The following is a 15,944-nucleotide window of genomic DNA, read 5'->3' as shown; positions in this document are numbered from 1 at the left end:
GGACCAAAAAAAAAAAAAAAATTGGGCATTGGTCCTGTTTTGAGCAGGGAGTTGGAATAGATGATCTCCTGAGGTCCCTTCCAACTCTGATATTCTATGATTCTATAAAAGGGAATGGAACAGAACAAAGGGAAGCCAGTGATGAGAGAGCCCCTGTTTTCCACCTAAGATGTCTGCTGGAACTAACAAGGACTGTACCAGGGGAAAGGGGGGGAAAGGAGTCCAGGAGAGCTGGCTTTATTTCAAAGAATCCCTGTTGAGGTTACAGGGATAAACCATCCCAATGTGTCGAAAGAATAGTAAATATGGCAGGCGACCAGCTTGGCTTAACAGTGAAATCCTTGCGGATCTTAAACATAAAAAAGAAGCTTACAAGAAGTGGAAGATTGGACAAATGACCAGGGAAGAGTATACAAATGCTGCTCGGGCATGTAGGAATGAAATCAGGAGGGCCAAATCGCACCTGGAGCTGCAGCTAGCAAGAGATGTTAAGAGTAACAAGAAGGGTTTCCTCAGGTATGTTGGCAACAAGAAGAAAGCCAAGGAAAGTGTGGGCCCCTTACTGAATAAGGGAGGCAACCTAATGACAGAGGATGTGGAAAAAGCTAATGTACTCAATGCTTTTTTTGCCTCTGTCTTCACGAACAAGGTCAGCTCCCCGACTGCTGCGCTGGGCAACACAGCATGGGGAGTAGGTGACCAGCCCTCTGTGGAGAAAGAAGTGGTTCGGGACTATTTAGAAAAGCTGGACGTGCACAAATCCATGGGGCCGGATGCGTTGCATCTGAGAGTGCTAAAGGAGTTGGCGGCTGTGATTGCAGAGCCATTGGCCATTATCTTTGAAAACTCTTGGTGATCGGGGGAAGTCCCGGAAGACTGGAAAAAGGCTAATGTAGTACCCATCTTTAAAAAAGGGAAGAAGGAGGATCCTGAGAACTAGGGGCCAGTCAGTCTCGCCTCAGTCCCCGGAAAAATCATGGAGCAGGTCTTCAAGGAATCCATCCTGAAGCACTTACACGAGAGGAAAGTGGTCGGGAACAGTCAGCATGGATTCACCAAGGGAAGGCCATGCCTGACTAATCTAATTGCCTTCTATGATTACTGGCTCTGTGGATGAAGGGAAAGCAGTGGATGTATTGTTTCTTGACTTTAACAAAGCTTTTGACACTGTCTCTCACAGTATTCTTGTCAGCAAGTTAAAGAAGTATGGGCTGGATGAATGCACTACAAGGTGGGTGGAAAGTTGGCTAGATTGTCGGGCTCAACGGGTAGTGATCAATGGCTCCATATCTAGTTGGCAGCCGGTATCAAATGGAGTGCCCCAAGGGTCGGTCCTGAGGCCGGTTTTGTTCAATGTCTTCATAAATGATCTGGAGGATGGTGTGGATTGCACTCTCAGCAAATTTACCGATGATACTAAGCTAGGAGGAGTGGTAGATACGGTGGCAGGTAGGGATAGGATACAGAGGGACCTAGACAAATTGGAGGATTGGGCCAAAAGAAATCTGATGAAGTTCAAGAAGGATAAGTGCAGGGTCCTGCACTTGGGACAGAAGAATCCAATGCACAGCTACAGACTAGGGACCGAAGGGCTAGGCAGCAGTTCTGTGGAAAAGGACCTAGGGGTGACAGTGGACGAGAAGCTGGATATGAGTCAACGGTGTGCCCTTGTTGCCAAGAAGGCCAATGGCCTTTTTGGGATGTATAGGGGCATAGCCAGCAGATCGAGGGACGTGATCGTTCCCCTCTATTCGACATTGGTGAGGCCTCATCTGGAGTACTGTGTCCAGTTTTGGGCCCCACACCACAAGAAGGATGTGGAAAAATTGGAAAGTCCAGCGAAGGGCAACAAAAATGATTAGGGGTCTGGAACACGTGACTTCTGAGGAGAGGCTGAGGGAACTGGGATTATTTAGTCTGCAGAAGAGAAGAATGAGGGGGATTTGATAGCTGCTTTTAACTATCTGAGAGGTGGATCCAAAGAGGATGGTTCTAGACTATTCTCAGTGGTAGAAGATGACAGGACAAGGAGTAATGGTCTCAAGTTGCAGTGGGGGAGGTTTAGGTTGGATATTAGGAAAAACTTTTTCACTAGGAGGGTGGTGAAACACTGGAATGTGTTACCGAGGGAGGTGGTAGAATCATCTTCCTTAGAAGTTTTTAAGGTCAGGCTTGACAAAGCCCTGGCTGGGATGATTTAATTGGGGATTGGTCCTGCTTTGAGCGGGGAGTTGGACTAGATGACCTCTTGAGGTCCCTTCCAACCCTGATATTCTATGATTCTTTGAAAGGATTGGGCCCAGACCGGGAAGGAGTCTAGTCTGTGAAAGAAGCTTATTGGAACATCTCTGAGGGTGAGATTTTACCTGTAATCACTTTCTTAATGTATTAGGTTTAGACTTGTGTTGTTTTGCTTTATTTTGCTTGGTGACTTACTTTGTTCTGTCTGTTATCACTTGAAACCACTTAAATCCTTATACTTAATAACATCACTTTTGTTTATTAATTAGCCCAGAATAAGTGATTAATACCTCGGTCAGCAAACAGCTGTGCATATCTCTATCAGTGTTATAGAGGGTGGACAATTTGAGTTTACCCTCTATAAGCTTTATACAGAGTAAGATGGTTTATTTGGGGTTTGGATCCCATCGGGAACTGGGTGTCTGGGTGCTGGAATTAGGTGACCTGCTGAGCCGTTTTTGGTTAAAGTCTGCACTTTGGGTGTGTGTGGTAGGGGGCTTATTCCTTCACCCACTTACTTCCCTGGTCCTTCTCTCATGAACAGAGAGCAACAATACCCGAAGTCCAAAGGTGCAAACAATTCAAAGTTTATTGGGGTGAACTTCGAGCCAGCGTGATTCCAGTTTCCTTCTTTAGTGTCCCCCTTCCCAGCTCTGACACCACAGAGGCTTACCTGTGTCCCTGTTCCCATTTCCCCCTTTAGTTAAACATGGTTCCCATTTCCCCCACCCACTTCCTGAGTGACTGCAGACCATATAGTAAAACTTGAGTTCTGCTTAGCTATACCTTAACCAATCATTTTACTGAAATTTAACTAACCAATCCTAACATACTGTAACATGATTATTTAACCAATTATATCCCACCACCTTAAGTAGCTTACACCCAGCAAAATTAATTATACAGCAGACAGAAACAATCACAGAACCAGACAGAGGTTATACAGACAAACAATAACAAAGTGGGAACTATAATTACAAAACAATACAGAAGTGAGGATTTCACATCCCAGCTATTAATAAGTGAGTTCTTGCCAGACAGGATGCTATCAAACTAAGTTTCCTTTTATGTTTTCTAGGCACTTCCCTTTCTCTGGAGGCGATAGGCACTATCAGGACAGGATTGTGTTCCTAACAGTCCAGTAGCACCATATTTCAATGTGACTAGTTTGGAATGTGAGGATGTGACCGGTCGCTTCCCAGCTTATGGCTGCCTCTGTTGCTTAGCCTAAGAACAGGGCCTCAGACTGTCACAGTAAGAGAAGGACCTTACACCGGCAGACAGTGATTTTGATTCTTTCTTTTATACCTCTATAATTAGCCAAGTGATAAGAATACACCTAAATTCTTAGAGCATAGGCCTTTACAGACAGTCCTGAATATCTGTATCCTAACAGTGTGGCCAGACCTGGATCTGTGTTGCAGCAGGCTAGCATGTCTGGCTCAACAAGGCAGGGTTCTGGAGTCCCAGGCTGGCAGGGAAAACGGGTTCAGAGATAACTTCAGCATGTCAGGTGACAGTCCCAAGGGGGTCTCTGTGACTGAATTCATCACAGAGGTTTTGGAACAAATGGATAAACTAAACAGTAATAAGTCACCAAGACCAGATGATGTTCACCCAAGAGTTCTGAAGGCACTCAAATGTAAAATTGCAGAACTACTAACTGTAGTTTGTAACCTATTATTTAAATCAGCTTCTGTACCAAATAACTGGAGGATAGCTAATGTGACACCAATTTTTAAAAAGGGCTCTGGAGGTGATCCTGGCAGTTACAGGCCAGTAAGCCTGAGTTCCGTACCGGGCAAACTGGTTGAAACTATAGTAAAAAACAAATTTGTCAGATAGATAGATAGATGAACATAATTTGTTGGGGAAGAGTCAACATGTTTTTTTAAAGGGAAATCATGCCTCACCAGTCTACTAGAATTCTCTGAGGGGGTCAACAAACATGTGGACAAGGGGGTTCCAGTGGATATAGTGTACTTAGATTTTCAGAAAGGCTTTGACAAGGTCCCTCACCAAAGGTCCTTAAGCAAAGTAAGCTGTCATTGGATGTAGAGGGAAGGTCCTCTCGTGGATTGGTAACTGGTTAGAAGATAGGAAACGAAGGGTAGGAATAAATGGTAAGTTTTCAGAATGGAGAGCGGTAAATAGTGGTGTCCCCCAGGGGTCTGTACTGGGACCAGTCCTATTCAACATATTCATAAATGATCTGGAAAAAGGGGTAAACAGTGAGGTGACAAAATTTGCAGATGATACAAAACTACTTAAGATAGTTAAGTCTCAAGCAGACTGCAAAGAGCTACAAAAGGATTTCACAAAACTAGGCGACTGGGCAACAAAATGGCAGATGAAATTCAATGTTGATGAATGCAAAGTAATGCACATTGAAAAACATAATCCCAGCTATACGTATAAAATGATGGGATCCTTTTTAAACTCAGGTGCCCTGATTAGCCAGCCTGCCCTAACTGATTCTAGCAACTCCTTAATTGGCTCCAGGTGTCCTAATTAGCCTGCCTGCCTGAATTTGTTCCAGCAAGTTCCTTCTTGTTCTGGAACTGCCCCTGTTACCTTACCCAGGGAAAATGGACCTGCTTAATCTGGGACTTCTAACACTCTCCTGTAGCTATCTGGCCTGACCCTGTCATGGCTCAAAATATTTAATAATGGACTCTTCAATCCAGGAGAGACTGATATAACATGCTCCCATGGCTGGAAGTTGAAGCCAGACAAAATTCAGACTGGAAAGAAGGTGTACCTATTTAACAGTGAGAGTATTATCCACTGGAAAAATTTACCAAGGGTCATGGTGGATTCTCCATCTCTGGCCATTTTAAAATCCTGATTGGCTGCCTTCTAAAAGATCTGCTCTAGGAGTTATTGTGGGGCAGTTCCCTGGCTTGTGTTGTACAGGAGGTCAGACTAGAAGGGGCTGAGAAACAAGCTCTGTACTAGTGCTTCGTCCCCTCAATCCCCCTTTGTCAGACCAACTGATATTTTCCCAACAGTATCAGAACCTTTAGGCTCCCCATGTGCCATGGTCCATTTGTGAGCTTTAGCCCCTAGCTACAGATACAATTTTCTGAAAATGATGACAGTTGGGCAGGTGGTGGTAAGGAAATATTGCACCCCTTTGTGCAAATTTTGGTGAGGAAACCTACAATAGTTTTAGTAATCCTATAGCATTAAAGTTGTGGGAGATGAGTTATTGATGTGACCAGTTTAGTTTAGTTTTCAAACTTTTCTTTTTCTTTGTCAACCCCCTTTTCCTTCCAGTGTTCTGGAAGATGCATATAATTGATGGATAATGTGGAAAAGGAACTTTGTTTCCTAATCTCTCTCAATTCCTGAGAGAGGCTATGGGAACTAATCACATTATGTATGGGTAGTTTCTGATTCACCAGTGAGGGTAACTCATCTTTACAAGAGTCCCCCACCCTCTAAAGCACCATTTTAAGAGAGAACTCACTGAATTTTATGATGAGTTCACTGAAGTGTCTCTTTGTCAGAATATTTGTACTCTAGTTGGAATCTTAAGAGCTATTGAGAGAATGCGAATGCTGTTCCACCCTCTGCTCTTTGGACTTTTTTTTACTTGATTTGTAGCGCACATTCTAATAATTAATAAAAAAAAAAGGCTAAAATAATATAAATATTTCCAACTAGCTTCAGTAATGTGAACTGGATAACAATTATCTTCACCTATTTAACCTGTGGTGGGCCGCTTAATGTGTGTGAGACTGATTTGAAACATGTATGGTAAGTGTTCGGTGTGTATATAAATTAAAGTTGAAGTATAAGACCTATTGGCAAATAAAAGCTTTATGGTATCACTAATGTTTTGGTGCAATGGTTTAAACATACCCCCAGTGAGTATTTCATCTGCAGAGAGTTTGCTACTGTTGATGCTTGGTGGCTGTCCACCACCTACCTTTCTGTAGCCACTCAAAAGGTCACACCTACCTATCTATAGTCTGTTAGTGTGGGTGATGCTGAGATTTGGTTACAGATACTTATAATGGACTTGTAAATTGTGCTGTACTGTTCACTTCAAATCTAGTTTGTTGGGGTTAAAAAAGAAACAAACTAGAAATCCTGCATCTGGTATATTTGCAACCATAAACTGTAAGTGGCTGCTTTACGCTAGCTTTTGACAAGCCTATAATCTCTAATGATAAAACTGTTTTATTTACCCATGCCAGATTTTGTAATAAGATCTTGTATTAGATGCACATTATTACAATTTTTCAATTAAGGTTGTCATTTTATTTTACATTCTATTGTTTGAGAAATAGTATGCAAAATGTAATTGAAGGTTTGTAATACCTACTTATACAGGGGTGGAGTTAAGGTTGTGTGTTCAGATGAAAACTTTGACGTTTATTTACTTTCGAGTTCTCAGATTTTCAATTTTACAGTTCATGAATGTAATTTCTTTGCACTTAGACCCAAATCCTCAGCCTCAAACTGAAAGCCTAAGGTGTACCATATTAATTCTCTAAAGCCCTTTTAATCCAGAGAATTAAAGGTTTGTCAGTTTACAGCCCAGGGAGGAGATGATGCTGAGTGGCCTGAAGGTGTCCACTACGAAGGGAAAAGTGATGATGGCGTGGAAGAGGTGAACCTCTCCATGACCCTTGGGCATATGCAGCGACAGCAGATCAAGGAGCTGTGCGCTAGCTACGCGCCAACATTCTCAGCCACCCCAGGACTGACTGAACAGGCATACCACTCCATTGACACAGGTAATGCTCGCCCAATTAGAGCCCAACCTTACCGGATGTCTCCTCAAGCTAAAACTGCTATAGAATGGGAGATCCAGGATATGCTACAGATGGGTGTAATCCGCCCCTCTGGCAGTGCATGGGCATCTCCAGTGGTTCTAGTTCCCAAACCAGATGGGGTGATACGTTTTTGTGTGGACTGCTGTAAGCTAAATGCTGTAACTCACCCAAACAACTATCCAATGCCACGCACAGATGAACTATTAGAGAAACTGGGACGGGCCCAGTTCATCTCTACCTTGGACTTAACCAAGGGGTATTGGCAGGTACCGCTAGATGAATCCGCCAAGGAAAGGTCAGCCTTCACCACACATGTCGGGCTGTATGAATTTAATGTGCTTTTGGGCTGCGGAACGCATCCACCACCTTCCAAACACTTATAGATGGTCTCCTAGCGGGATTGGGAGAATATGCGGTTGCCTACCTTGACGATGTGGCCATATTTTTGGATTCCTGGGCAGAACACCTGGAACATCTACAAAAAGTCTTCGAGCGCATAAGAGAGGCAGGACTAACTGTTAAGGCTAAGAAATGTCAAATAGGCCTAAACAGAGTGACTTATCTTGGACACCAGGTGGGTGAAGGAATTATCAGCCCCCTACAGGCCAAAGTGGATGCTATCCAAAAGTGGCCTGTCCCAAAGTCAAAGAAACAGGTCCAATCCTTCTTAGGCTTGGCCGGATATTACAGGCGATTTGTACTGCAATACAGCCAAATCGCCGCCCCACTGACAGACCTAACCAAAAAGAAACAGCCAAATGCCATTCAGTGGACCGAAGAGTGTCAGAAGGCCTTTAACCAGCTTAAAGCGACACTCATGTCTGACCCTGTGCTGAGGGCCTCAGACTTTGACAAACCGTTCCTAGTAACCACAGATGCGTCCGAGCGTGGTGTGGGAGCAGTTTTAATGCAGGAAGGACCGAATCAAGAATTCCATCCTGTCATGTTTCTTAGCAAGAAGCTGTCTGAGAGGGAAGCAACTGGTCAATCAGTGAAAAGGAATGTTACGCCATTGTTTACACTCTGGAAAAGCTACACCCATATGTTTGGGGACGGTGTTTCCACCTGCAAATTGACCATGCTGCGCTACAGTGGCTTCATATCGCCAAGGGAAATAACAAAAAACTTCTTCAGTGGAGTTTAGCTCTCCAAGATTTTGATTTCGACATACAACACATTTCAGGAGCTTCTAACAAAGTGGCCGATGCATTCTCCTGTGAAAGTTTCCCAGAATCAACTGGTTAAAATCATCTTTGAGATGTGGAAAATATTGTTAGTCTTTATACAGTTAGTAGTATATTTAGAGGTGCATGTGTCTTATTAACTGTTTTTTCTTGGAGCTCCAGGAAGAAATCACAGCCAGTGTTCCACCCTGACTGTGATTTGGGGGGTCGTGTCATAAATATAAAGGGGAGGGTAACCACCTTTTTGTATACAGTGCTATAAAATTCCTCCTGGCAGAGGCAAAACCCTTTCACCTGTAAAGGGTTAAGAAGCTAAGAGAGGTTTCAGAGTAACAGCCGTGTTAGTCTGTATTCGCAAAAAGAAAAGGAGTACTTGTGGCACCTTAGAGACTAACCAATTTATTTGAGCATGAGCTTTCGTGAGCTACAGCTCACTTCATCGGATGCATACCGTGGAAACTGCAGCAGACTTTATATATACATAGAGAATATGAAACAATACCTCCTCCTACCCCACTGTCCTGCTGGTAATAGCTTATCTAAAGTGATCATCAGGTTGGGCCATTTCCAGCACAAATCCAGGTTTTCTCACCCTCCACCCCCCCACACAAATTCACTCTCCTGCTGGTGATAGCCCATCCAAAGTGACAACTCTTTACACAATGTGCATGATAATCAAGTTGGGCCATTTCCTGCACAAACCCAGGTTCTCTCACCCCCTCACCCCCCTCCCAAAAACCACACACACAAACTCACTATCCTGCTGGTAATAGCTCATCCAAAGTGACCAAATCCAGGTTCTCTCACCCCCCTCCCAAAAACCACACACACAAACTCACTATCCTGCTGGTAATAGCTCATCCAAAGTGACCATTCTCCCTACAATGTCACTTTGGATGAGCTATTACCAGCAGGATAGTGAGTTTGTATGTGTGGTTTTTGGGAGGGGGATGAGAGAACCTGGGTTTGTGCAGGAAATGGCCCAACTTGATTATCATGCACATTGTGTAAAGAGTTGTCACTTTGGATGGGCTATCACCAGCAGGAGAGTGAATTTGTGTGGGGGGGTGGAGGGTGAGAAAACCTGGATTTGTGCTGGAAATGGCCCAACCTGATGATCACTTTAGATAAGCTATTACCAGCAGGACAGTGGGGTGGGAGGAGGTATTGTTTCATATTCTCTGTGTATTTATAAAGTCTGCTGCAGTTTCCACAGTATACATCCGATGAAGTGAGCTGTAGCTCACGAAAGCTCATGCTCAAATAAATTGGTTAGTCTCTAAGGTGCCACAAGTACTCCTTTTCTTGAAGCTAAGATAACTTCGCTTGCACCTGACCCAAAATGACCAATAAGGGAACAAAATACTTTCAAATCTGGAGGGCTGGGGGAACAAAGGGTTCATCTGTCTGTGTGATGCTTTTGCTGGGAACAGATCAGGAATGCAGCCTTCCAACTTCTGTAAAGTTAGTAAGTAATCTAGCTAGAAAATGCGTTAGATTGTCTTCTGTTTTTTTGGCTTCTGAAATTTGCTGTCCTGGAGGGAATATGTATTTCTGTTTTGTGTCTTTTTGTAACTTAAGGTTTTGCATAGAGGGATTCTCTATGTCTTGAATCTGATTACCCTGTAAAGTATTTACCATCCTGATTTTACAGAGCTGATTCTTTTACCTTTTCTTTAAATAAAATTATTCTTTTAAGAACGTGATTGCTTTTTCATTGTTCTTAAGATCCAAGGGTTTGGGTCTGTGTTCACCTGTACTAATTGGTGAGGATATTATTATCAAGCCTTCCCCAGGAAAGGGGGTATAGGGCTTGGGGGGATATTTTGGGGGAAGATGTCTCCAAGTGGGCTCTTTCCCTGTTCTTTGTTTAAATCGCTTGTTGGTGGCAGCGTACCAGGTTTTTAACCTAAGCTGGTTCCCAAGGCAAGAAAGAAATCTGTGCCTTGGGGAAGTTTTAACCTAAGCTGGTAAGAATAAGCTTCAGGAGTCTTTCATGCAGGTCCCCACATCTGTACCCTAGAGTTCAGAGTGGGGAAGGAACCTTGACACATGATTTGAGTATTTTAGTAACTCAGCCAGAGATTAGGGGTTTAGGAGTGGATGAGGTTCTGTGGCCTGCAATGTGCAGGAGGTCAGACTAGATGATCACGATGGTCCGTTCTGACTTTCAAGTCTGAATCTATGAGAGCTGTGTGGCAGATACACACTCAGGTAAATCGCCCACCACCACTCAGTGCATGCCCCCTCATAAGAAAATTCACTAGTTCTGCTGTGGGGGTGGTTTCCTCTAATTTAGTTATTGTTCCATTAATTCTTAATGTTTGTAAAGTGCTAAATATTGTTACTCCTTCAGACTGCCTGTTCTAGAATTTGTCACAGTGATTTTAACCCTTCGTTCCTACTTCATGTAATGTACCGGGCTGGTGTTTTCTTGTGATTAAAAAATGACACTTTGGGGTTCAGATAATACAGATAAGATTCAAACATTGGATCCTTTTCCAAACCAAATACAAATTCCAGACCTTTGAGGTTTGTCCATTGCTAACTCTTTAAATTTTGCATCTATTCAGAGTTTAAGAGGAAGTGGCTGTTGCAGAGTTAGGAAGAGGGTTCAGTCCTTGGTCCTTCATGCCAAGATAATGGTAGCCAACCTAAGGAGCTGGAGATACTCTTTCTGATTTCATGGAGTGCTGTTAGTGTAGTGTCCTTACACTTTATGATTTTTAATCATTTATGCAACACAAAGTATGTGTGTGTTGTGATAGTTGAGCCTTCCATTGCAACATTGTAACTCTTGTCATCACATAAATGCAACTCTGCATTGTCAAGGTGTCCTGCCCACATTTTGTATCTCTGTAACTTTACGTGAAAGATTAGACCCTGTTTTTTATTCTTAGTACTCTGGTGCATGCTTGCTGACTTCATTGGGGATGCACTGGTACACCGACTACAGAATACCACACTCTTGTCTAGCTGTTGAGAGGGGGTCCAGTCAACTCTGATTTATTAGCTCCGCACTCCCTACTGTTCTCCAGCACCTGTTGGTTGACAAGTGAATTGTTGCACTTATCAGTGCTCCATTCGCTCAGTTACACAACTTGCAGACCTGTGGACTCCAACATGCAGTACCCTAAAAAGGCTGTATAATCAGCGGTTGAGTATCATTACTATGGGCAGTTAGACAGGAATGTTGTGGGACCAGGGTTCAGTTCAGTGAAGCCTGAGCATACTCTCCTATTCTTTTCTACCCTTGCTCCCATTGAATTCAGCCTGGATTACTCTTGCAGCAGGGAATTTCATCATATCATGGGTGTCTCACTCCAGAGGCAGAGAACCTCTGTTCTGTTCCCGTCCCCTTGAACAAGAGGGAAAAGAGGAAGAATCTCTGGTATTACAGACCATTTTTATGAGAATTTAATATGGGGGCCAAAGTCGGGCTTATAATTGAAAACACTTCTCACCTCTAACTATGAAAGTGCCTTTGCCTCAACAAACATATAACCATGGCAGGTCCTGCCAGTGTGCTCAGGGCTGAGTAAGACATGATTCCTGCCCTGAGGGGTTGTTGAGCTTAAAATCTAAATACAAGTGAGACACAACTTCCTTTTGGATCGCCCCCCCATCTTCAATTTAGTAGATTATGATATCAAGAGCTACTTTAGTTGGACCTGGACAAGAAATCCATTAATGTTCAATAGACAGGGGGCCAGTATCACAGGATGGCTGGCCCTTTAAGGGGAGTTTGGCCCAACCCCATCTCTGACTAATCACTGTCTCCCACAGAGGCTAGGGATCGTAATAGGTGGAAGATTACCTAGTCCTCATAAAAATGAGCAAGAGCTCAGTTGCTAAGGAAAAATGCAGGGAGGTAGTCTCTAGGTGGAGGAAAAGAACCCAATTTATAGGAGACTCTCTAAGGCAGAGGGCCTGAGTAGTGTAATCCTGTGGGGAGCAGACTCTGAAGGAGAAGGGAGCAGACAGTCTCACCTTGAGTCCAAGGCAGACAGCTTGTGGAGTGTAATGCTGTAAGAATTAGATAGGTCCGTGAGGAGACCAAGTCAGGGAAAAGAGCATGACTGAGATGAACATGTGCTGTGTGGTTTTATTTTGAAGAAATAAAATCAACACCCTGAAAAAATGGGGACTAGAATCCTAAAGCTGGTGAGTGTTCTTTGGTGTGTGGGCTGATGAGAGAGCTCACTGTCTTACAGGCCCTTAAAGTATATTTAAACTTAAAGTAGGAGCATATAACAATTAAGTATATTTGATTGTATCCCATTCCCCCACCTTTTATATATTTTGTCTTAAATTACAAGGTCTTCGAGACAGTCCGTGTCTTGAACTCTCTAAATGTACAGTGTCGAGAAGTTTTGCCTCAGGGACAGATCACTGGACTGGGACAAAGGAGACCTGTGCTCTGTTCCCAGCTCTGCCACTGGCCCACTGTCTGACCTTGGTCAGGTCACGGTCTCATTCCGTGCCTCAGTTTCCCTATCTGTAAAATGGAGATAATACTAATCTCCTTTATTCAGTGATTTGAATCTACTGAGGAAAAGTGCTTTATAAGAGCTGGATATTATTACTCGATCTCAGAGTTAGGCGTTCCCATGCCGCCCTCCCATGGGGGATTAATATTAAGTCATATGCATGGTGATAGCACTTTTACTGACCTGGCTTACATTTATGGGGTTTACAGAAGAAACAAATTTTGGTGAGAGATTAGGAAGGGAGAGGGTGTCTGTGGATAAAGAGGCAGTTTCAGGCATAGAAATAAAGGTAAATAAGAATCAGATAAAGAGAACAAGAGAGAAATGAGGCATTATTCATAGGTGGAGCAAATGGGAGAGAAGATGAGACAGGCTGGGGGACAGAATTAAACCAAGTCTTGAAGGCAAGGACAAGAAGCTAGAACTTGATATGGAAGGAGAGAGGAGGCAAGTAAAGGGACTTGTAGGTGGGGACATGGTCTATCACAGGGAGATATCTTAAACATTGCTTTCTGAATGCACAGGTGGCAAGAGAATTTCTTATGTAACTTACCCCATTTTGAGGGTGGGATTTTACAGCCTTCAAATTTCATTACTGCTGGTTTCTTATATTAAATGTTATGTGAAGTTAGACTGGATTATGATTATGCATCTCTTCACATCATGTATAATCTTCAGTTACTGGATTTAGATGGGTCACTGGAATTGTGCTTGCTGCTAAAATGAAAGTAGTGCAGTGTCATTTTGTCATTTGGGGTTTTTTAAGCAATGCCATTTCAAGTGTTTATACTTTGAAGCAAAACATACTTCTTAACTTTTGTTTTCCTTCTGTATTTTTTCAGATTATGTCTACTTTGAAAATTCTTCAAGTAACCCTTACTTAATACGAAGAATAGAAGAACTCAATAAGGTAATGCAGTGCTAATGTTTTTTCCCAGGTGTCTGAAACTGTTGACTGTATTTTCTGATGTTGTTTGATTTGAAAATAACTTAATCTACTTTTACCTCCCTTTTTATCCGTTTGAAATAATTTGCAGTATTTTTTTTAAGCTGCTAGCAACTACAAAATATTATACCACCTGATCATTGCCTGGAGTATCTGGGGGCAGTCACTCATTCAAGAAGTGCTTGTCATGTGCTGTCTGCAAAGGCCAGAGAACACCAACTAAAAGTTATCCTGATGGTGACCCTACCCTCCCACCTTGGCCTATCAGACAAGGTTTAGTCTGCAGTTCTTAAACTCTTGGTGCTGTGATTGTTTGATCCAAAAATGAAATATTAGTTGGCCTGGAGAGAGGATGAAGAGCCTTATGGTTTGAACTCCCTAGGAGCCTCTCTTATGAGGAAGAAGTAGACCAGATCCTCAAGTCAACCAGCTGAAATCTTTCTCTTCTCATGGTCCCTGGAGCTGGTGTATTGTTTTAGTGTTCTTAGTCCTCAGAACACTCTTCTTGCTTGGAGATGAAAAAGTAGCATGATAGGCACTGCCATTCCAGTAGAACAGATGAAAGGTTGTAAGGGGGCCGGGGAAAGGAATCTGAATCCTTTGGTACTGAGGATGAATTTCAGCACAGAGATCCTATTCTGAAGCCCTCGACTGCTGTCCCTACTATACAGTGTCATTTTAGATTTAACTCCGAGTAAGGTCTCCTGTGGAGGAAGTTTGTGTCCCCTCCATGGTGGACACAGTGATAACCTCCTCAGTATGTGCTAAATGTGGTTATCAAAGGCCTTGTCTACACTGTCAAATTTCTGCGCAGCAAAGCAGCTTTCTGCATTGTAACTCCCGAGGTGAACGCACCGCCGAGCCACTTAGAGCACAGAAACTGTACAGTTGCAGCGCTGTAAAAAAACCACCCTGATGAGAGACGTAGAGCTTTCTGTGCTGGGGCTACAGCGCTGCGGTGCCAGTGTAGACACCCTGATTGATTACAGCGCTGCAATTGGCCTCTGGGAGGTGTCCCACAATGCCTCTTCTTGCCTCTCTGGTCATCAGTTTGAACTGTACTGCCCTGCTCTCAGGTGACCAACTGTGAGCCCCACGCCTTAAATTCCTTGGGAATTTTGAAAGTCCCCTTCCTGTTTGCTTGGTGATGCATGCAGTGGTCTCAGCATATCTTTCCCGATGATCATGCCTGCTCCACGCACCAGGGTTGGAGCAAAGCTGAGCTGCTATACCTCATCAGCATTTGGGGAGAGGAGCCTGTCCAGTCGCAGCTGCTCTCCAACCCCAGCCGCGCTCCAGCCATGGGAATTATGACACCTATGGACAGATTTCACAATGTATGACAGAAAGGGACCATGACCGGGACACACTGCAGTGCAGGGTCAAAGTGAAGGAGCTGCGGAATGACTACCATGAGGCGCAGGAGGCAAATCACCACTCCAGTGCTGCGCCCATGAGCTGCCAGCTCTACAAAGAGCTTGATGCGATACTCTGTGACCCCCACCTCCACTGCAAAGGCCACTATGGATGCTTTGGTGGCTTGTGTGCTAGTCGAGAGTGGACTGAGCCAGGAGAAGGAAATCTTGGATGAAGATGTGGAGCAGGAGGGGGACCCAGAGGCAGAGAGAAACTCTGAGGTCAGATATGCATGCAGTCAGAAGCTCTTCTCTACCCCAGGGGAGGCTAGCCAGTCACAGCGGTCAGATCTTGGTGAAGCGCAAACAGGAGAGGAGGCCCCTGGTAAGTTGCTTTGATTTTTAGGAATCGCTGAAGCAAGGAGTGGGGCAGGAGGGTTGCAGAAAGCAGGCTTGTCTGTATGATGCGTGTACCACCACATGCCTAGTCTGAGCAGCGGAACAGGGTATTGATTGACTTCCTCACTTAACGGGAATCTGCCTCAGATCTCCATGAAACTCTCATGGAGATAGTAGCAATCCGCTGCCGCAGGTTCTTTGGCAGAGCTGCTTTGTTTCTTGCCCCATTAAAGTTAACTTTCCCACACCATTCTGCTGTCATAGAATCATAGAATATCAGGGTTGGAAGGGACCTCAGGAAGTCATCTAGTCCAACCCCCTGCTCAAAGCAGGACCAATCTCCAACTAAATCATCCCAGCCAGGGCTTTGTCAAGCCTGACCTTAAAAATTCCTAAGGAAGGAGATTCCACCACCTCCCTAGGTAACGCATTCCAGTGTTTCACCACCCTCCTAGTGAAAAAGTTTTTCCTAATATCCAACCTAAACCTCCCCCACTGTCACGGGAGGGTGCAGAGTGGGGGACCATTGCTGCACAAAGGAA

The 15,944-nt window shown here is 43.9% G+C and overlaps 1 protein-coding gene across 8 annotated transcripts in view; it reads left to right on the top strand.

Annotated features, from left to right (window-relative positions):
* The window catches only part of MTA1 (metastasis associated 1), a 150,298-nt gene that overhangs the window by 23,024 nt on the left and 111,330 nt on the right, over nt 1–15,944 (top strand). For 4 of the 8 annotated variants that reach the window (XM_048862421.2, XM_075131440.1, XM_048862424.2 and 1 more), the window contains exon 2: nt 13,545–13,612. In XM_048862421.2, coding sequence (XP_048718378.1) covers nt 13,545–13,612 — 68 coding nt within the window. Of the gene's footprint in view, nt 1–13,544; nt 13,613–13,749; nt 15,389–15,944 lie in introns of those variants that run through there. The other 4 variants (XM_048862420.2, XM_048862423.2, XM_075131443.1 and 1 more) reach the window with 3 other exon arrangements.

The sequence above is a fragment of the Caretta caretta genome, chromosome 8 (assembly GCF_965140235.1).
Source record: "Caretta caretta isolate rCarCar2 chromosome 8, rCarCar1.hap1, whole genome shotgun sequence".
Lineage (NCBI taxonomy): Eukaryota > Metazoa > Chordata > Testudines > Cheloniidae > Caretta > Caretta caretta.
Note: the sequence above shows the minus strand (reverse complement) of the source record. Positions and strands in the feature narration are given on the sequence as shown.